Source organism: Gallinula chloropus (genome assembly GCF_964237585.1).
Source record: "Gallinula chloropus genome assembly, chromosome: 23".
NCBI classification, from domain to species: Eukaryota; Metazoa; Chordata; class Aves; order Gruiformes; family Rallidae; genus Gallinula; species Gallinula chloropus.
The window spans coordinates 8197364-8217707 of record NC_140108.1 but is presented as its reverse complement, the minus strand read 5'-3'; the positions used below and the strand labels follow the sequence as shown (position 1 = coordinate 8217707).

General features: G+C 53.4%; 2 protein-coding genes across 3 annotated transcripts; both read left to right on the top strand.

Annotated features, from left to right (window-relative positions):
• The first annotated feature begins 4810 nt into the window (after positions 1-4810).
• On the top strand, positions 4811-15580 carry LOC311200445 (C-signal-like). Its single transcript, XM_084274674.1, has 6 exons — positions 4811-4975; positions 12564-12615; positions 12925-13112; positions 13524-13679; positions 14507-14617; positions 14835-15580. Exons 1-6 carry the CDS (start codon positions 4835-4837, stop codon positions 14946-14948), a joined length of 762 nt encoding a protein of 253 aa, XP_084130800.1. The 5' UTR covers positions 4811-4834; the 3' UTR covers positions 14949-15580.
• Positions 15581-17552: 1972 nt separating this feature from the next.
• Positions 17553-20344, top strand: AURKAIP1 (aurora kinase A interacting protein 1). 2 transcript variants are annotated; one of them, XM_084274640.1, is made up of 4 exons: positions 17553-17655; positions 18165-18298; positions 18461-18613; positions 19501-20344. In XM_084274640.1, exons 1-4 carry the CDS (start codon positions 17604-17606, stop codon positions 19606-19608), a joined length of 447 nt encoding a protein of 148 aa, XP_084130766.1. In that variant the 5' UTR covers positions 17553-17603; the 3' UTR covers positions 19609-20344. The 2 variants fall into 2 exon arrangements, with proteins under 2 accessions (XP_084130766.1, XP_084130765.1); XM_084274639.1 differs by having other exon boundaries at positions 18165-18613.

Genomic DNA, 20344 nt, shown 5'->3' with positions numbered 1-20344 from the left:
CCAGGGGAGACCATGCCTGAGGTGTTTTGTGGCTGTAGGTGCCTCAGTGTGACAGTGACTCTTCCAGCACTTCCTGTAAATCCAAACCAGTACCTTGGCAACTCTGTTCTGAACCTGGAGGCAAAGCAGCAAAGGATTTGCAGTCAGCCTTTCTTTAGCCAGCCTTGTCTGCTGTTCCTGAGCTGAGGTTGTGTAGGATTATTCCGAGTAATTACCAGTGGGTGTATTTGTGAACCTGACTAATCTCTGAACTAAGTCATGCTTTGCCCTCTGCAGCTCCCTCTGACACTGTTCCATAACAGGAATTACTATTTTACACAACAGTTACCTGTTCCAAATGCAGGTTACCAGATAGTTTCAGTGGGTGCTTGCTCCCTGTGCAAGGGGAAGGCTAGTTACTCCTATTCACCTGGCAGTAGTAGTTGGTTTGTAGCTCTTTACTATAGTCCTGATGAAATCTCAGCTGAGAAAAATACAATTGAGAGGCAGCAGATAGAAGGAAAACTCCTTGGAGCCTCAGCAGAGCGCTGCTGGGGAATGCTGTGTGTTTGCCATCTCCAGCACAGGAAGGAGCTCTGGGCAATGTTTCTCTCGTGTGCCTTGCTAGGTCTTGTAACTTGGATGTCTGCCTCCTACTCAGGGGGGAGATAATGCCTTGGTAACAGAATGGGGCCTTGCTGACCCCAGGGAATCTGCCACCAGCTTTGTGTGACATTGGGTGGTGGGGTTGGACCCTGTGCCAGCTTCCCCAGCTATAAAAGCAGAGTAAGAGCTGGTTTTACCTTGGAAAACCTTGGAGCTTCAGAAACCATCATGTAGGACTCTATCTCGTGCATCAAGGCCATAGCAGAGACATTTGGTGTGTGTTTGCTGAGGAAAACACCTTCCTCAGGTTAACCTGTTTGTTCCCTGAGTCCTGGAGCAGCCACACACCCTGTGCCCTGTTCTAGCTGTGCTCCAGCAGGGACAAAACTCCCCTTTTTGCTGGGATTTGATCTTTTTTGTTGTACGGTTCAGCACTAAAGCTGCTGGAAGAAGAAACCTCCACCTGGCTCTGTGAAGCGGCACTTCTAGGGCCAGGACCCAGAGTAGAGGAGGAACTGAAGGCAAGTAACAGTGAAATAGAGTTAAAAACTGCTGGTTATGGGTTTATTCCACAGTTGGGAAAGTTTGTGGTTCTACTGCAGCACTGAGCAGTGTGAAGCCAAAGGCATCTCCAGCGTCTCAGGATGGCAAAGTTGTGCTGAGAGCACTCAGTCCCCATTCTAGCCCTCCTGCCCCGTGCAAGGGGTACTGTGGGCTTCCTAGTGCTCATGTCCCAGCCTGTGCCCACCAACGCCATCCCAGAGGTGTTCTGCAGCCTTCCCTCACGTGCACAAAGCCCTAGCTATGCCTGGCAGTGCCAGCTCTCGTGTGCTGCCGGCAAGGGCTGAATAAATTACAGGCACAAAGAGGTCGACCGAGCAGTCTTATGCCTGACAGGGTTTTTCCTTTGAAAGTTCTCCAAGACCAAGTAAATGCTGTTGGTAATGCACAGAGAGGATTGTTCTGCAATGAGCACAGTGTGCAGGGGAAGGAAGGTAATGGATTAAACTGCTTGGAAAAGAAACGTTTGTGTCTGGGAGATGTTTCTGGAATGGAGCTTTGTTTGGAAGGCAGGAGAAAAGTCCAGGTATCGGTACATGGGGTGACCTCGCTGCTGGCTCACTGCCACAGCTGCTCTTTGCACAAAGCTGAGCTTTTTCCCCTGGCATCTTATTCTGTGGCTCTACTGGGAGTCAAGGGCGATGGACCCACACGTTTGTTTTTACACACAGCAGAGCAATAACCAGCTGTAGATCAGCCTGTTTCAATGCTCAGGCAGCTCTTGCCCTCTGCTTTCTCTGTGTGTGAGCACTGGCAGTTCACATGGGGCTGAATGTGACCTGTCAGGGGCAGCAGACCCCAGGCACCCACCGAGCCTTGGGAGGATGGAGGGGCCCTTCCCATGGCTCCTGGTGCAGAGTGTCTCTCTCAGCTCAACCACGGGTGTACCTGTCAGTCTTCAGAGCCGTCTCCGTATGACAAGAACGCCGTGGAGGATGTGATATGATATGGGAATACCTGCAGGGATGTTTGTTCTGCCTGAGAAGTTGGTACCAAAGCTGGGGTGTTGCCTCTGGTTCCTGCACAGCTGGTGGGTAAAGATGGATTTCAGTTAGACTTCTCCCACCCCAGCTGTGGGCTGAGGCTGTCTCAGCTGTGCAGGGATGGCAGGTGCCTAAATGTCCCAAACCCAGGCACTGGGAACATATTCTTGCTCGCTTGCCCAAGCTGCCAAAGGAAGCTGTGGTACAGCCAGGAATTGAGGTACAACTCCCTAAATCCCAGCTCAGCACCTGAAACTTGGCAGGGCCTGAAACGCACTGGCCTGACTGTGCCTCACTGGCACAGGGAGCACTTGTACCCTGTGGTGCCTCCAGCCTCCTCTGCAGCCAGCACCAACAGCTGGGAAGAAGCCAATGGATGTGGAAATGAATGTAGCTAAACCAGCCTCAGAGGACAGAGGGAATAATGGTTCTGGGAATAAGTCAGGGAGAGCCACATCTTAACAGTCAGAGACCTGATACGAACCCCATCCAAAGCAGAAGCAGCTTTTCCACTGCCTGCCTGTAATGATGCTCCTTGGTGTTAAAAGGCTGGTGCCAGGCTGGCAGCTTCCCTGGGGGAGCCTGAGGAGCAGCCCCCATCCCCTGTCCCCCCTTTGGTGTCTGTTTCTTTCACTTTGACAAATGTTTGTGCCAACCCCCTCCGTCTCCTGTTCCTCACCAGACGAGAACATACCTGAGGCCTCTCACCACACCTGAAATGCTGCAGCAAATCGGTTTGAGCCCAGTATGGAGAGACAGGGGCTGCTGGCCTGGCTGACGTGGGTGGGTGGGAGTGAGTGGGGCTGGGATGATTTTCACACGAGGACCCGTGTGAAACTGCTAAATGACCAAGGAGCTGTTGTTAATGTTGTTGTTGTTGACTGTTAAAGGAGCAAGGAGCTGCTGGAAAACAAGGAGGCCGTTTACTTTTTGGGGTGAGTCACCCACGGGGTGTTGTCTCAGTGCCATGGAGATAAAGCATTTCACCTCTGGTTCCCAGCAGGGAGGTTCAGGCACCTTCCCTTGCTGCTTGTACTGTGTATTTTCAGACCTATCAGGGAAAGGGACAATTTATGGTGGATGTTGCCCTCAGGGTTTGTTTGCACGGGGCTGTGTTTATCCTGCCACTAAAAGGCATATTAAAAACACAGTTAAACACAGCACACTTCGTATTTAAAACTTGTGCAGTGGGTAAACACTTTGCTAAACCCTGGACTTGTTTCCTGCTTCGGGTTCTGAACCTGCTTCAGGATTTGGCTCAGGGAGGGTCTGGGCCTCTGAAGGGAGGGAGCAGGCTGGGGGCTGCTCTGTGTGCAGACACCTGGAGTGGCTGACACGAGCATCCCGGGCGCGACTGTTGTACACAGAGGCAAGAACGGCGCCGCTCAGAGCTGAGCCAGCCCCGCTCCGTGTCCCCGCTCCGTGTCCGAGGGCTGAGAGGTGAGAAGTGACTTGAAGCTCCTTCTAGTCTTCATCTCGCCCGGGGGGTGTGAACGTGGAGCCCCCGCGCTGCCCGGCGGAGCAGCGGTTCGCGTGTCCGGTTCGGGTGTCCGGTTCGGGTGTCCGGTTCGGGTGGCCGGTCCCGTGTCCCGCGGCGCTGGTTCGGCGGGAGGGGAACGGGACGGGCTCGGCGGGGGGGTTGGGCGTTTCCACGGAATTTGGACAAATTACCAAACCTCTTCGTGCTCCAGTTTCCCCAGCACGAGCGCAGAGGCTGCTCTTGACCTACATCGGGGCGAAGTTAATGTTTTAAAAGCTTGGTGACCTTTCATTAAAGGGGGAAATAAAGAGCAATACCGCACCACCAGGTGTAATTGGAGCCTTTACGCCTCCGTACCCCAGGTGCGATGTGCGCAGGTCAGTAGCGGACGCTTTGTCCGGGGCAGCAGACATCCCAGCGCCGCGGGCAGGGGCCGACACCCCCGAAGCGAGGAGCCGGCAGCGGCTCCAGGAGCAAAGTAACGCCCCGTGCGCCGCGCGGAGCTCCAGCTGCGCCTCGGGCAGCACCCGCGGCGCCCAGCAACGCGGCGTCAGCTCCTTCGGCTCCCGTGGAGAGCTGGGAGCTTTCCTCTGTCCCTCTACCCGCTCCGGGGTGTTGGGGGCAGCGATTTCCCCGTCCTCCCTGGACGCGGCTCCGCGCCGGACCTGCGGGAGCTCCGGGAGCCGCCCCCCGAGGCGGGCTCTGGCTTCTCCCGAGGAACGCAGGGCGTTCGGACAGCCGCGGGCAGGGAGCCGGGCTGGCAGCTCTGCGAGACGGGGAAGAACCTTTCCGAGCGCGCCCGTTTCCTCCGCGGGTGGGGGGGTTGTGATTACGGTCGGGAGCTGCGGACCCCGCCCCGCCGCGGGCTGGATGCGGGAGGCCGGGTCCGGGGACGCTTCCCCGGCTGCGGCCACCGCTCGCCCCCCGCCCCGCCCCGCAGCCCCGGGAGGGCGGGAGCGAGCCCCGGCTGCCGGGAGGTGCTTTGTCTGCGGCCGGCGGCGGCGGGGGAGGTGCCGAGCTGGGCCGGGCCGGGCCGGGCCGGGCCGGGCGGGGCGGGGGCGGGGTCGGGGCGGCCGCGGCGGCTCCGCGCCGCGCAGGTTAAGAACCGCGTGTGGCCGCGCCGGGAGCACAGTGAGCCCAACCGAGCCCTGCCGAGCCCAGCCGAGCCCAACCGAGCCGTGCCGAGCCAGGACGAGCCGTGCCGAGCCGAAGCGTGCCGAGCAGGATGGCCCAGCCGCGCTGCCGCTCCGTGCTCATCACCGGCTGCAGCCGGGGCATCGGGCTGGGGCTGGCGCGGGGACTCGCGGCCGCCAGTCCCTCCCCGGACTTCGTCTTTGCGACCTGCCGATACCCCGAGAAGGCGCAGGTAACCGGGGCGGGGGCGCCGGGGCTCCCCGGGCGGGCGGTGCTGGCGGCCGCGCCTCCGCCGCTCCGCGTGTGCCGGGACCCCCGGCCCCTCGGTGCCGGCCGGGCTGGGCCGGGCCGGGCTGGGCTGGGCTGGGCTGCCGGAGCGCTGCGCGCCGTCCCTGCGGAGGAGCCTGGCTGGGGCCGCAGCCCGGGGCACAGGTCCCGGCAGCCGCCGTGCGGTGCAGCCCGAGGGGCTGCGGGGCGGGAAGGAGGAGAAGGCGCTTCTGGAGGCGCAGGATGGGTCGAGCATCCCTGCGACCGAGGGCTCGTGTCCGGGGACAAGTGCCCGGGGGCCGGGCTGGACAGAGCCGCTGCCCTGACAGTCTCCGAGGCTGCGGGTTACATGGGCGTGGGATATCGGGGTACTGCGGTGCATTCCCGGGAGGAGAGGTGGGCTGCAAACACGGCTGCCCCGGCTGGGCAGGCTGGGCAGACAGCTGCAGCATCTCCAGCCCTCCTCGAGTTCCTCGCTAGGTTTGCAGCTGGAGATGAGCGTGTCCCATCCTTCTCCGGCTTTGCACAGACCTGGAGCCCTGCAGGGGCAGCCAGTCTCCCAGCGACCATCCCAGTAACGCCAGTTACCGCTTTCCTTCTCTCTTCTACCTGGTGTGTCCGTGTCCCCAAAAGGAGCTGTGCCCTGTCTGTCCTGCCCCTTTCTCTGTCAGACCCACAACAAGTCGAGAAGTCCCCAGTGAGTTAAGTGCTCACCTCGCTGCCCTTCTTGGCTGGGTGGGGCCCAGAGCCTTCTGCTGAAAACAGTAGCTTTTGTTAGGTGTTGCTGCTGAATTCTCTTGCAGCCCTCTCCCCTTTCAGCCATCACTCCTGCTGCCGCAGCATCACAACAACATTTGGACTCCTTCCCAACCTCCTGACTCTTATAAATGACAGTCAGACAAATTAAAGGCACTCTCTGAACCTTCGGGGAGGGCAAACTGATAATGGGAGGTATCAGTCTGCTCGCTCTGTGGCCACGAGTGTCCTCTGTTGCATCCCCAGCCTGTGCTTGGCTCTCCTCGGTAAGGCAGGTACAGCTAGGGCAGCACAGCACTACACATGGATATTGCCCTCCTCCTCTCCCAGGAAATCTCTAGTGCTCCAGAGCTGCGAGGGTCTGAGCTCCCAGCTCTGTGACTGTCTCACCCCCGTGTACTGCCACGGGCAGCCTGGCAGAGAATCCATCCCAAACCCTGCAGCTGCATCGCCCCAGCCTGGAGTGTGGCTCAAGGCTGCCGAGCGACAGGCGAATTCCTGGCGTGTGCGGGGTGCACAGCGCTTGCAGGTCTGCTCCCTCGGGGTGCTTATTCTTCCCAGTGTGAACAGTGATCACACCAGGCTAGCAGCAGCGATTTGGGTCACTGCTGAGCTGCACGGCGCAGGGTGCTCAGGTCTGGCCGCTGCTTCCCTCCAGGTACTTCCAAAGCCAAAGGAGAAGGTCTTCACTTTGTCTCTTGTCAAGGCAATCCAGCACAACAGCACATTTAGGATATTTTTGAATTGAATGGCTGAGAAACAGTCCAGCAAGACTGAAATCTGCCTTGCAGAGCCACTGGTATCCCCCCTCAGCCCCCCCTCCCGTGCTACACGAGCTCCTGAACAGGTACTCACTACTATTTGGTTCCCTTTTCACTCCTGTTACAAGATCTGGCGTCTGTCCCAGACCCGTTTCCGATTGCACAAGGGTGCAGTGCAGCAGTGGTACAGGAAACCGGCAGAGACATATGACCTGTTGTGAGATAGAAATCTCCCTGCTTGGTTGTTTGTTCTAAAGCTGCTTTAGCCGGTGCTGAGAGGAGGGTTTCTTTTTTCACCAGTCAGCCCTTGTGTTCAGCAGTGATTTCTCATGATAATGGTCCTGGATCGATTACACGGAGAAGCCAAATGGTGCCTTCAATAGGAAACATTAGACAGAGGGATCTTAACACACCAGGGAGGGTTTTCTCCTTGCCAGTACTTGAAAATCTCCAGTGAAAAGGCTGGGGGACCTGCACAAGGAGATGAAATAGCCTCCCCACAGCACAGCGTGCCTGGGAAGAGTCTGGGTCACTCCTTGCTTGCAGCAGGAGAAACCTGGGAAGCCTGAAAGCCGTCATGTCTCCCGCAGGCAGGAAGCTGGCGGCCAGCCACATTCCAGCAACCCCAGTGGGATCCCGCGGGACATGCTGGGTCCATCCAACGCTGTTCTTTTTTATTCTGGGGGTATGTGTGTGCAAGGTTCGTCCTTGGTGGATCAGGGTGGGTTTTTGTTCTTTGTGAGGACCTCCAGGCCATGTGCTGTGCTTTGGCAGAACATCAATAGAAACCTCTGCAGCCAGCTGAACGCATATTCCTAACAGATGGGTTTGGAAGCACCGCGGGGAAGGGGGATCTCTGCTAAAGGTGCTGCAGTAGCCTCACTGGTATTATCTGTCCCATCTACAATGCATAAAGCTGGCACAAGACTGTGTTTCTACCGTGCTGCTGGTCCTCCTGCCTGGCAGAGGGCAAGCACAGGCGCTGCAGCAGTTACAGCTGACCTTCTCTAAGGTGTGAATCCAATCCAACAAAGTCACTTGAGTGTGGTATGGTGAGGAAAGGCAGAGCCTCAATGACAGCACTTTTCCTTTCTTTTAGTATTTTATTTTCCCTTTCCTGGAGAGGAAACTCTCTGCCTTCACTGCCTTTCCAGTCAGACCTTGAAAACCCAGAGTTCAGGTTCCTGGACTCCAGAGGCTGGCACTGCAGACTTGCCTTAGTGCACCTGAAATGGGCTCTGCCCATCTAAGACCTGTTTGTTGACTGGGCAGACTGGGCTGTGAAGTTGAATGACTTGGGCTTTCTCTGCCACCTGAGCTATTGGGTGCTTGTTTTTTCTCCTGACAGTGATTCAAGCAGTCTGCATTTTATTTCATCCTGGTTTGCTTTGTGAGAAGTGACCAGATGAAAAGTCCTGCCTGGTACGAGTGCACTGCCTCCCAGTTCCTCTCCTGGATGAAAAGATGCGCTTGGGGAACAGCAACTTTGGGCAGTTCTCTTAATTTCTGCTCTCTTCTGGTTTGGAAGAGGAGTGCTTTGCTGCTGCAGGATGCCAGGAGGGGACTAAAAGATGGGAATAGCTTAAATGAAAAGCCTTTTCAAGATCATCTTTCAGTTTTTTGAGGAAAAGTGATGACATAGGCTTAGTTACTGACAAATCTAGTGCCCATCGTGGGGACAATAATCACCAGCGATTCGCCGGTAGCTGGGATGTATCCAGAGAATCCCTCAGCAGCTCTTCTCTAGCACAGATAACCCCATGCGTTTGAGTCCTCCACACAGTGGACAGACAAAGGACCTGACTGCAGATGCCTGAGCAGAGCCTGACTTTGATTTCCCCGGCTACAGAAAGCGGAGTGTCTCCTGTAACTTGCTAACCCCGGGGTAAGGCTCAGCAGCTGCAAGCTTTTGCATGTGAGTCTGTGCTGGCAGAAGTTGTAGGAACTTGAGTTTTTGTGCTTCGTAGCTCCTAGGTGGCCTCCGCAGAACATTTGCTTAACAAATGGGCTTTAGATCACACGATAACGTGCAGCAGGCCTGCAGGCACATCTAGATAACCGCTGCCCCTCCTTGGAAAGGGCTGCACTAGGCTCCTTCAGCCACACTTTGATTCTGATCTGTCTTTACTTGGGCTGCTCCAGCACTGGGAGTGGGAGCAGCTACAAATCTCTTGCAAAATAATCCTGACGTCCTGCCTCTGCACTCCAAAACCACAGCACAGTTATTATTAGGCAGCTGTATGGGCTCAGGGACCCAGAGGTAATTCTCCCATCTCCTTCTTGCTTGCTTCCTCCATCCTGCTTCCCCATAAAGGGAAAAATCCCTGTCCCAAAGTCCAAGGCTGCACCTAACGATGGTGTGGCCCCTGTAGTGCCCGCTCTGACTTGCCAAGGTATGGAAGGGATGGCTTTCTGGGGAAGCCAGGTAGCTAAGGGACCCAAACCACCATGGTGTAGCTCTGCTCACAGTGCTTCCTGCGCCCAGCTCAGCTCTGCGAGGCGAGAGCTGCCTGTGGGACCTCAGGACAGGAGCACCTCTTGACCCTCCTGCTCTCCCTGCAAGCCCAAGTGTATTCCCAGGTGAACAAGAAGCCTTCAGTCCCTCCCAGCTCCAGGGTCTGCTGCTGGGCTCTGGAAAGCTGCCGGAGCTTCATGTGCCGTTTGGCTGCGCTCTCCCCGAGCAGGAGCCAGCGTTGCTGACGGTGCCGCCTCTGCTCCCCTGTCAGACGTGCAGCTCGCCCCGCAGTGCTCCTGCACACTGTCTCTGTCAGATTTGGGGGCTGGTTTTTTCTTCCCCACATATTTTAGCCATGTGTTCTGCTCTTGGGAAGAGCAGCTGAGCCATATCTGGAGCAGCGCTCCAGCAAGAGAGATGTGTTGTGTCAGGCACAGGGGGCATCCTTGAAGGTTTTCTAATTTTGGGTGATTGCAGTGTTGTTTTGTTTGCTTTTGTGTGGTTTTCTGCTGCTTTTTTTCCCCCTCTGGAAGCGTTTTTCACTTCCTACAGCAGTACAGCATGGCTCTTCTTGAGTCAGCGAGGGCGGTGGATTTGGGGCGGTCGGCAGCAGGTTGGTGTGAGCCATTACACAATCCAACAGTACACTGAGGTACCAAATAGCCTGGCAGAGAGAGACACAGGACAATACAATACACCTTTGACTTTCAGAGCAAGCAGGATGATGGGAAAGGCTCCCCAAGTGTGCTTCACCTGAGAAAGCTGCCTACACGCTGTGAGGGTTTGGCTTGGTTGCTTCCAACCAGCACATTACAGCCAGGTCCTTTCCAAGAGTTATAACTGAGGGAATAATGCTTTCATAAAGAAGGCAAAGTAAATCTTGCTAAATGACAGAGACAACATAACATCCCGAGTTGAAATATAGCAATAAATACCCTCTGTACCGATGCATCTGTATCTGGAGCCCTGAGTGCCAGAGGTTCCTGTTTAAATTGGAGGAGGCTGACTCTGTTAATCGTAATTAAAATCAGCAAGCAGGAAACAACAGATGCTAATCGGGGTTTAAATTTTTCTTGGAACGTCTGAGAGTTGTTTGGGAGTGTGGAGCACTCGTAGAGCTGCTCTGCTAAACACAGCACTAGAGGGTTGTGCTGTGGCGCTTGGTTCTGTCTGTCTTGTTTGGCTTTAAATTTGCTATCATGGTGTGACAGCTGAAGGTGACTTAGCCTGGGATATGCTGGCTCTACCTGCTGTCCTTCAGTGAAACCGTGTGAACTGGCATTAAAATACAAGCTGAGCTTCCACCAGCAGCACCAGTGAGCTCACCTGTTGTGTAGGCATCACCATTATGGGCTGCAGTGCTCCGAGGCCCTGTCTTCCCAGGGGTCTCACCTTTGTCCTGGGTGTCTCTGCTCGAGCGTGTTGGTTGACATCAAAAAAGTGAGCACAAGTCTGCTGCAAAAGAAATCTTGCAGTGAACCTTGGTGTAGGTTTGGGGTTTAGTTCTTTTTGTGGCTGTTTTTGGGGGGGTTGTGTGTGTTCTGTTCTGTCCCCATGAAAAACAAGGCATTTGATGATGACCACAGTGAGATTCAGGAAAGCCGAAAGACCCCCCTTCGGTGGGCAGTCAGTAACTAGCACACGCCTGCATTGAGGAAGATTTTCAGAGTTCCCAGCACATGGGAGGCTTTTGATCTCTGATCAAAACTACCTGGGGTGGGGAAGAGGAGCAGCAGCACACACAGCTGGTGGCTTGAAATGGCTGTATCTGGTCGTGCTGCCATGAACCTCTTCTCTACGTGTTCCTTCTAGTCACAGTAAGGAAAAGAATAGGCTTTTCTGCAGCCTTTACATTTCCTAACTGGATTTTTCAGCTTATGTTTATGTCAGGTGGAGTCACATTCTTGGAGACCAAAGCTAAGTTAGCTTTATGCCTGGAAGCTGCTTCTAAGAAACTTAAACCACCGAAGTGTGAGTCACTTGTTAACTAAGTAGTTAACTAAATGGAAAGAAACATTGAATTTCAAAGCTGATTTGCATGCAGCAAGTGTAATTTCATGCTCTTCCTGTTCTGGAGAATGCTTAATGCTATGGTGTTTGGAGTTCTTAACTGAGTACATTGCTCACTCACTCCGGCAGCCTCTCAGTCGCTGTCACTGCACAAAGCAGCTCAGGCATTCTAGGAAAAGTGAGCAGTTTGTTTCTGTCAGAGAAGAAAGTAATCTGACTATAAATAACTGAACGAACCTGGAGAGGCCAGAGCACTTCTGCAGTTTGTTATCAAGTAAGTGATGCTGTGGAACTGAAGTCTGGTGGACAGTCCAAAGCCACATCGTTACTGGAGGCCTTGACAAGGCAGAGCTAGTCCTGCCTGACTATCAATAAACAAGATAAGTGTGTTCTGGGCTTCTAATCTGTTGAAAACTGTCCCATTAATCCCTATCCAAAGGAAAGAATGTCTTCTGGTTTTGTGTTTCTGACCTGTTCCTCTTCTTTCCCCTGTAACAGCCTTAAGCTGCAGTTGTAGATTGTCCTCAGTGGGAGAACAAATTTTCTAAACAAGCCTGGAGAGAATCCTGCAGAGTAAGAACTGAGATAAAAGACCTAATGCATTATAGCTTGACAGAGGACACAGAGTCCCTAAGTGTCTCCAAGTGGCAAAGAAGTACTCTTTCAAAATCAGCCCTCCTGACCCCTCTTCCCAAAGGGCTCCTAAAGAAATGGATTTGCTGGAGCTGGAATGTTTGTCCAGGGCTGCTCAGTCTCCTCAGCATGGCTGGGAGTATGTAATCCATCTGCTGCATTTGGCCACGCTTCCCGTTTGGCTACACGGCACAGAAACCTCAGTATTCCAGCTGGGCCTATAAATCCAGTTTGGACACTTGTCCAGCAGCAGCACCAGTATAGTACCAATTTTCTCCAAGCTGCTCTTCTACTGAGAGGCAGCGGACAGCTGGCTGGTGTTCAGCTGTCTGGCAGAGAGGGAATTGCTCTCATGAGCAGTCGCTGTGTCCGTAACACACTTCACGTGTGTTTTACTGTCAGTGAGAAGATCTGAAGCTACCCAGAGCGGTGGGAGACAAAGTTTCCATGGAAAAAAATTGCTGGGAAACTTTGCCTGCAAACTCTTAATTCCAAGTGGCTTTTCTTAAGCATGCCCTGAACCGATGTCCAGTGCTAGCTGAGCCGCAGGAGAATTAAGATTTCCTTACAGAAGTGGAGAATTTCTGGCTTGGAATGCAGCCTGAGCACCGGGTCTGCTGTGAACTGGCAACAGCAGCCACTTCATTGAAGACTTTTGGTTACATCACAAACACACCTGGGAGTTGTACACACCAAGGACCATGTCTGTAATCCAGCCTGCTGGTATCTTTGTCTGAGTAGGTGAAGAGTCCAGTTTCTTGGACTCTCAGGAAAGGTGCTCAGTAGGTTGGAAAACAAAGTAGTGTCACTGCCTCTGGTCCAGTTCTGAAGATAAATGGCAGCTACAGGTCTGGAGCTGTGGATCTCCAACTGTTTCATGTAATAGCCATGGAGATACAGACCTGAAAGGTAACACTAAGAATTTTTTTTCTTCCTAGGAGCTCCAGCAGCTGAGCAAACAATACAGCAATATCAGGCTCCTCCAACTGGGTGAGTAAGGGGCTTATAGAGAAGTATGCCAAACCAAGTCAGGTGAGTGCACCTCAAGAAACTGGTCTCCTGGGTGATCAGTAGTTGTACAAGACCTCCAGCAGCTGAAAACCATCACCCTCATCTTAACACCTGGGAAACCTCATCCATTTAAAGAGTTCTGTGCATTTGCATCCCCATGTGCTGTCTGAATGTCCCTGTTCAGACTAATGCTCTCACTTCGGTTTAGTGTGTGTGGTTCAGGGGCAGACAGGGTTTTCACTGCACAGTTCACTCTTCACTGTGGTGGTTCTTGGCTCCTCTGTGCAGATGTGGTCTGTGAAAACAGCATCAAGAAAGTAGTGAAGGAAGTGGAGGAAATCGTGGGAGACAAAGGGCTGAACTGCCTCATTAACAACGCTGGCATCAACGTGCTTGCGTCCTTGGAGGAAGTCACAGCAGAGACGATGCTCACCATTTATGAAACCAACACAGTTGCTCAGCTGATGGTCACCAAGGTAAGAGTTGGGAGGAATATGCTCTTCCTATGGCACTGCAAGAGGCTTTTCCACTAAGGAGCTGGACATGTAGCTCAAGCGTTTATCACCTTGGGGCTGCACAGGTACCAGCCTGATCGCAAACTGCAGGTCTGGAGAGCAGCAAGAGATCCTTTCTGTCAAGGCTCTTTATTTAAGCTCACCTTGTCTGAGGTCACTTCAGTGGACAGGTTGGGCTAGGGGGTGAGCAGAAGGACTAAAGGTTACTTACAGCTGGCTGGTTTTGGAAGGTTTCCTGTGGTCGTTTCAGGGAGCCATCACTATTCTGGGCTGGTGGCGTAGAGTTGTGGCCTAGAGAACCTTGGAGCCTGGCTTGCCTGGAATGCACCAAGAGCAAGCTGACCAAATTCAAACAAACTCTTGTTTTTACAGGCATTTCTCCCCCTTCTAAGGAAGGCAGCCCAGCTGAGCACAGGAATGGGCTGCCATAGAGCTGCGATTATCAACATGTCCTCTCTTGCTGCCTCCATGCAACTCGTCCAGGCAAACGAGATGTTCCTCAAGGTCTATCCCTACAGGATAGCCAAGGTTTGTAGGCTTCTCTGGGCTCAGCTCCTGGGTGAGGGCAGGCCTGTGAGTTAAAGACCACTTGGAGCTTAGGATCTGAGGCGTGCAGCACTTCCCAGGAATTGTCCTTGTTGTTCATATGGGTGGAAATGGGACCAGTGAAAACTGCACATCTGGAGCAGGCATGCCAGCTCCTTGAGAGCAGGCTCACAGACGCTCCTTCGCTACTCTGATGTAGACCCATTCCAGAGGGACTTGGCATTCAGGGAAGAACTGGTGCCATCAAGCACGTGTCCTGTTAGCTGTGCTCCTCTCCAGTCCAAGCAAGATAGCAGGCATGAAATTCAACGAAAGCCATGCTGACCTGTGGTTATGTTGTTAGGGAAAGGTGGAGTTTTCAGTTTTGTCACATCCAGAGACTCAGTTTGTACAAACAGTCAGGATTAGACATACAGTTTCTCCTACACCACCTACTCATAAGCTGTCAAAATGCTCGTTTCCCCTGTGTTCAGAAGTAAAATCCTGAATGACTGTGTGTGACTATGGCAGAGAAACAGAGTCCTTATGTCAGTATTATTTTCCCCACAGCCCCCCTTAGGAGTTTCAAATGCTGCTTCACCTCCCATCATAACTTAGTTTGGTCTTTGGGCAGTAAGCTCACGGCGACAGAGCTCTGACAGTGCTTAACAGGTATTGCTGAGGACAAAGCCCCCACTGAGTCTGGATATGTTACTGTGACACTGTTAGTGCCCCTTTGCTTGTCAGGAGGCAGTGTGGTGGGAGGGAGGTGCCAGCTTGGCTGGAGGTCTGTGAACTAGCACACTGACAGGTGGGTTTCCCTCCCGCAGACTGCACTGAACATGATCACCAGGTGTCTGGCCGCAGACTTGAAATCGGATGGAATTCTCTGTATTTCTTTACATCCAGGCTGGCTTCAGACAGACATGGGTGGAAACATGGTAAGTGGTATCTCTCTGAGGAAGTGTGCGAAGTATGACTCCCTTCTTGTCACACGCCTGAGCAAGGACTCACTGTACAGTGAACACTTCCACGTGCTGCAGAGGCGCACTGTGACGCATGAAAATACTTCCCACTTGATTCTAAGAACTCCTTAAATGCATTTGTTTCTCTTCTGTAGGATATGCTGAGTAATAATCCAAGCTTGATTTGCTCTAGGCTCCCATGCAGGTGCAAGAGGCCATTCCAGGGATTCTCTCTGTTCTGGATCATGTTGGTGAAAAAGAAAACGGTTCGTTCCTGGACTGGCAAGGGGAAACTCTACCGTGGTAGAAGCACAGTGTGCTACAGGAACAGGATGTCACTCACTATTTAACTTGTGCCACTAACGGCTGTGTCTCTAGGGTTCTCTTACACACTGGCTGAAATAGCCAGTCTGATATCCAGCCTCTCTCTAGGTGTATTTGGAAAGCGAGGTGGCTGAGTCTTTTACTTGGTATTGCTACTGCTCTGTCCTAATGCTTCCTGCAAGTACTACTGTGCATAGGTGTCTCCTGGAACCATCTAAAATAGATTAAAACCTGCAAGTTAAATCCAGGGGCTGGTTCCTCTTCACTTCCAAAACCAAAGTGGGTCTCTCACTCTCTGCAGAAGCAAATGACCTTACGTCAGAGCAAGGCCAGTGTAAGCTGTCAGATTCCGGTATGTTCATTCTGCTGGAGACATGCCTCTGGAAAAGGTCCTCTGGTTCTAACTGACCAAGGCTGAAATGTCTCAGCTCTGAACTATATGAATTTGGTTTCTGGAAAGTCCTGAGCAAGCTCCGAGTGTGCCCAGGCTGACAGCACACACCAGGCACTTGCTTTGTTCCCAGTAGCTGACTAACATCCTGATACGGGGGTGGGAATGTTGTTTTGTACATAAACTTCTAACATGTCTTCAATAAAGTCTTGTTTAAACAACTAGTCTGTTTACTAAACTACTTCAGTTAATTCCTCTGGACGCGGGTTTCTCTTCACAGCTTTCCCTTGAGCAGAGAAACCGTTCCTCTACCTCGCGAGAAGAAACTCTAACCAGCAGTGTCTCCTTCGGGCTAATGGGTTTCATGTGGTGGGGTGTACCTGGAACTGAGGCAGACCCTTGTTCTGGTCTGAAATACTCAAGGCAGTTGGTGAAAGAAACCACCCCTGTGTGTTCTGGCTGAGGTAGGGATAAAAGCAAGGAGTCCTTTGAAGTCTGGGCCTGGCTTCAACATGGCTCCCTCATGCCAGCTGATCAGGCACTTTCATGCTGTGCCAAGGCGGTGGGTTCCTGTACCAAGTGAAGACACAAACAGCCAGGCAAAGTGGGAGAGACTGGTGTGGCTGGTCCTGGACAGCAGCCACTGCAAGACCTGCCCTCAGAGGCAGCTGAGGGTGTGAGAGCTGCCTGGCTGCCTTCCGCCATCCCCACGCTGCTGGGGCTGTAACACCCTACTGTAACAACGGTGTGTCATGCTGTACTCCTGCACTCAGACCCGGTTTTAGTGCTGCACGCTGCCCGTTCTTGTTGCGTGCCCATTTTTCTATGGAAGGTTTTATGAGAAGGTTGAAGGACAAATCAAGACAGACTGAGCTTGGCTAATGCGGAGTGAGGCTGCACCTTGAATACTGTGTTCAGTTCTGGGCTCCTCGCTACAAGGACAGCGAGGCCCTGGGGCGAGTGCAGAGAAGGGCAGCCAGGCTGGGGAAGGGGCTGGAGGGCAAATCCTCTGAGGAGCAGCTGAGCCAGCTGGGACTGTTTAGTCTGGAGGAGGCTCAGGGGAGATCTTATTGGTCTCTACGGCTCCCTGGAAGGAGGTTGTGGTGAGCTGCGGCTCAGCCTCTTCTCGCAGGTAAGTAGTGACAGGAGGAGAGGGAATGGCTGCCAGTTGTGCCAGGGGAGGTTCAGGGTAGAAATGAGGAGAAATCTCTTCTCAGAAGGAGCGGTTGGGCATCGGAACGGGCTGCCCGGGGAGGTGGTGGAGTCACCGTCCCTCGGGGTGCTCAAGGGGGGGGCTGCGTGAGGTGCTTGGGTTAGTAACAGGTGGTAAGGGGGCAGTTGGACCGGGTGATCTCTGAGGCCTTCTGGACTCCATGGACACGCGGCGGTCTGAGTGCCGCCGGCTGCCCGCCCCGCAGCGCCGCTGCGCGGCCAGCGCCCGCTCACCGCGCCGTTTGAATGAGGCGGGCGGCGGCTCCGCTGCCTGCGGGGACGGGTGCGCCGGAGACGGGCCCGGCCCCACGAAGCGGGCCGCAGAGGGGAGCCCTGCCCGCTCCTCCGGCCTTGCGGGCGCGGGAAGGCCGCGCCGAGCACCCCTCCCTGCCCGCCGGGCGGGGGAACGGCCCCGGGGCTCGGCCTGGCCGCGCTTCACGGCGCCTGCGCGGCAGCGCTGGAGGACGCCGCTGGGGGGCGCTGCGCTGCCCGCGCTGCGCTGCGAGCGCCGGAAGTTCCGGGGCAGGGGGAGGGATGGTGAGTGATGGCGGCGGCTGCCCGGGGTCGGCGCGGGGTGTCTGGTACCCCCGCGCCTCGGGAGCGGGACGGGGGTTTGCTGGCCGGGCTGCGGGCGCCGCCACCGCCGCGCCGAGAGCGGGGCTGCCGTCCGGCCCGGCCCCTCGTTCGGCCGCGCGGCGGGTGCCGGCCTCTGGCGCGGCGGCCGGGCAGGAGCGCGCCGGGGGGCCGGGGCCGGGGCCGGGGCCGGGGCCGGGGCTGCAGTTACTCGCCGTTAAACCCGGCACGGCTTCGTTAACCGCCTCAGCTGCGGCAGTGGCTGTGGGCCAGGCCCTACAGCGAAGTATGAGGGGGCCCTGGTACAGTGAGAGTGCCGGGGAGTCGCAGCCCATCTTCTGGGGGCTTTGAGTTACTTTTAGAAGCGTTTTTAAAGTGTAAAACCAGCGCGTTTTCCTGTTGAGTAGATTTTCTTGTTTTGGCAGCCGTTGCGGGCTCTGGCAGCGGTCAGAGTGGCACAGCATGTTGGTGTCCCAGGTTGCCACCCGGCTGCTGAAGGCTTCACGAGTTGCAGGTAGGTGGGTGATGTGTGACCTCGTTGAGTGTTTGCTGGGATGCTGTGCTTTGTGGGCTTTTCTTTTTGGTTTTTAATTGGGCTTCCAGAAGTTCCATCCCTCACGAGCAGTGCAGGAGTGGTGAGGCTGTGGTGGATTCAGTGGTTGTGGAATGTTTCTGTGTTTCTCCTCTGTTCTGTCAGTGTTGTGTGGCTCTGACTTGACTGACTTTAAGCTTAGGAAGAGACTTGTTAGCAGCAGAAAGGCTTAATACAGCACACACTTGCTACCCGTTCCAAATTGTTCTTACATGTGTTGTCTAATGTCGTGTTAGCAGATGGTGTTACTTCAGAGTAATTAAAACTTAAAAAATCTTCCTTTTGTGATGGGGATGTAGTTCCTGTAAGCAGCTTCCTGTATTAGATCATTCTGGCCACTGCTGTCTGGCAGTTGGAGAGCTGGTCAGAGCTTTTCTTAAGATACTGTTTGCAAGTTCTGTCTCCTGAGTGAAACTCTCTTCTCCTCAAAGGCTGCCTGTTGCCAAGGTCAGTGTCTTCCTTTCCTTGCTGTCACTCTACGTCAGTGCACTACAGCACGCAGCCATCTAACAAGCCTGCAGCCCAGCCCCAGCGGTGGTACGCACTGGACCCTGAACTGGAAGAGGTGCTGATCCCCAGAAAGCTTTCCATCAGCCCCTTAGAGAGCTGGCTGACAGTTAGGTACTCCCTTCCTAAAGCTGAGGGCCTTAATGCCCAGGAAGATGTGGGCTATGAACCTCCCCAGCAGTATGACTGCCCCCCATCCGATGGGGGAGGTGCTGTGCAGGAAGGTGAAGGAACACTGAACAACAGGCTCCAGTGCAAGAACGTTCTGGAGATTCGCAGGAGGAAGATGAATCGTCACAAGTACAAGAAGCTGCTGAAGAGGAGGAAGTTCATTCGGAAGAGGATCAAGGAGGGTCGCAAGAAGAAGCGCCAGGTGAGCCCAGGGTGGGGAGCACTGCCTGCTGGCAGCGTGCCTGCTCCTCAGACTGCCCTCTGTCAGCTGCTGGGTGCTGAGGTGGAAGGAAGTGACTTGAGGGAAATGGCAGCAGCTTGGAGAGCCTTAATGAGTTCAGTGTGTACTGGTACAGGAGCTTTCCCTGGTTTGTGTCTGACTTGAATATCATCTCCTAATTTAGTCTGTTTTATTGTTATCAACATGTATGTGTGGTACTTACTGGGTGCAGTTTTCTGGCCTGACAGTAACTTGTAATGTGGCTAACAGAGTTGTAGTGTTTGTGTGAAAGATTAATTCCTGTGTCTGTCAGATCAGGGAGGCTGGTTTAATCTTGGTTTCTTGTCTCAACATCCTCAAGTGCCTTTTACTTCCCTTAATAGAAGGGGTGAGGGAAGACATGTGCCTTCATTTAAACTCTGGATGTTTTCATTCAGTGCTGCCTTTCAGTAGTCTGTTAGGTTTGCTGTGATACAGATTGGTTCATTCCCTGGTGATTTCCACCCTGCCTGGGTGTGAGTTTGGGTTAATGGTAATTCTGGTTCTTCATGTTTGTAGGCAGCAGTGTTGGACACTTTGTCACAAGGAAATATTTTTAATTTCCTCACAGTTTTAACTTTCATCCACCTGGTCTTCCTCACACAGGACTCTTTAAAGGACTTTTAAAGTAATGCTGGTCCTTCTCCATTTTAATTTATTTTCTTCAGTAAGGCTGTTTTGACACTTAGAACAAGCTGCCTAAAAGCACTTCTTGCCTTTGTGCACATCACACCTAGATTCTCCCTGGGGCACGTGGGCACTGGCTGGATACTTGAGTGTTCCACCTGAGCTGTGTTAACCATTTTGTTTCTTTTTTTTCCCTGTTTTAGATAAAATTTGAGAAGGACCTGGAGCGCATCTGGAAAAGAGCTGGTCTGAAGAACCCTCCTGCAGGCTGGCAGACACCCAAGATATTCCTGAAAAGTTCCAGGCGATAAAAAACCCTCTTGTAATGAGATTTGTTTTACCTGTAGCTGTAATTAAAACTCTGTAGGTACACAGATTGCATTTCACCTGTTCCTCAGTGGGATGAAATTAGTTAGAGGAAACTTTGAATCTTGATGAGCAGCTTTCCAAGGACAAAGCTGGCAGCAAGGTGCTTTTCCTTCCCTCAGGGATGGTCTGAGCTCTTGGTGTGAGGCAGCCCTGCTGGCTGCAGCCCTGTGCTGCTGCTGCTGCTCCCAGGGTGTCTGAGGCTGCAGCAAGTTGCCATTTAAGGTGGGACTGAATGATGTCCTGTGAGAACTGTCAGCTGTAGAGTTGGGAGAAGTGAAAGAATTCTGATTGTATCATTTCAAAACCATTTTGAAAAGGCTTTTCATGGCCTTTATACAGAAGGGCTGGTTAAGAGTTCCAGTGAAATGGGAATTGGATCAGAATTCCACAGGGTACCTGCAGAGGCTTTAATTACCTGCAGCCTTGGAGTGCACATGCCTTGGGTGTGAGCATACTGAACAGGGATTTATTTTTGTTTTGTGCTAATATTTCTTTCTCTACAATTGATGCCCATCATCCAGACCATCCAGGTACCTGTACCAACAAAGGTTTAGAGTTAATTAAATTACTCATTAACTACAAAACCTGTTGTAATGAGCTGATTCAGTATCACTGAGGAGAATCATTGAAGCTGTGAAACATGCAGATGTGTGAAATAAACCCTGACAGAGGACTTGA

Excerpts from the sequence above, each read along its gene's own strand:
- LOC311200445 (XM_084274674.1), top strand. The coding sequence starts at position 4,835 with ATGGCCCAGCCGCGCTGCCGCTCCGTGCTCATCACCGGCTGCAGCCGG. Across the intron at positions 12,616-12,924 it reads TATCAGGCTCCTCCAACTGG|ATGTGGTCTGTGAAAACAGC; the intron begins GTGAGTAAGGGG and ends TCCTCTGTGCAG. Across the intron at positions 13,113-13,523 it reads CTCAGCTGATGGTCACCAAG|GCATTTCTCCCCCTTCTAAG; the intron begins GTAAGAGTTGGG and ends TTGTTTTTACAG.
- AURKAIP1 (XM_084274639.1), top strand. The coding sequence starts at position 17,604 with ATGTTGGTGTCCCAGGTTGCCACCCGGCTGCTGAAGGCTTCACGAGTT. Across the intron at positions 17,656-18,164 it reads GAAGGCTTCACGAGTTGCAG|GCTGCCTGTTGCCAAGGTCA; the intron begins GTAGGTGGGTGA and ends TTCTCCTCAAAG. Across the intron at positions 18,614-19,500 it reads GTCGCAAGAAGAAGCGCCAG|ATAAAATTTGAGAAGGACCT; the intron begins GTGAGCCCAGGG and ends TCCCTGTTTTAG.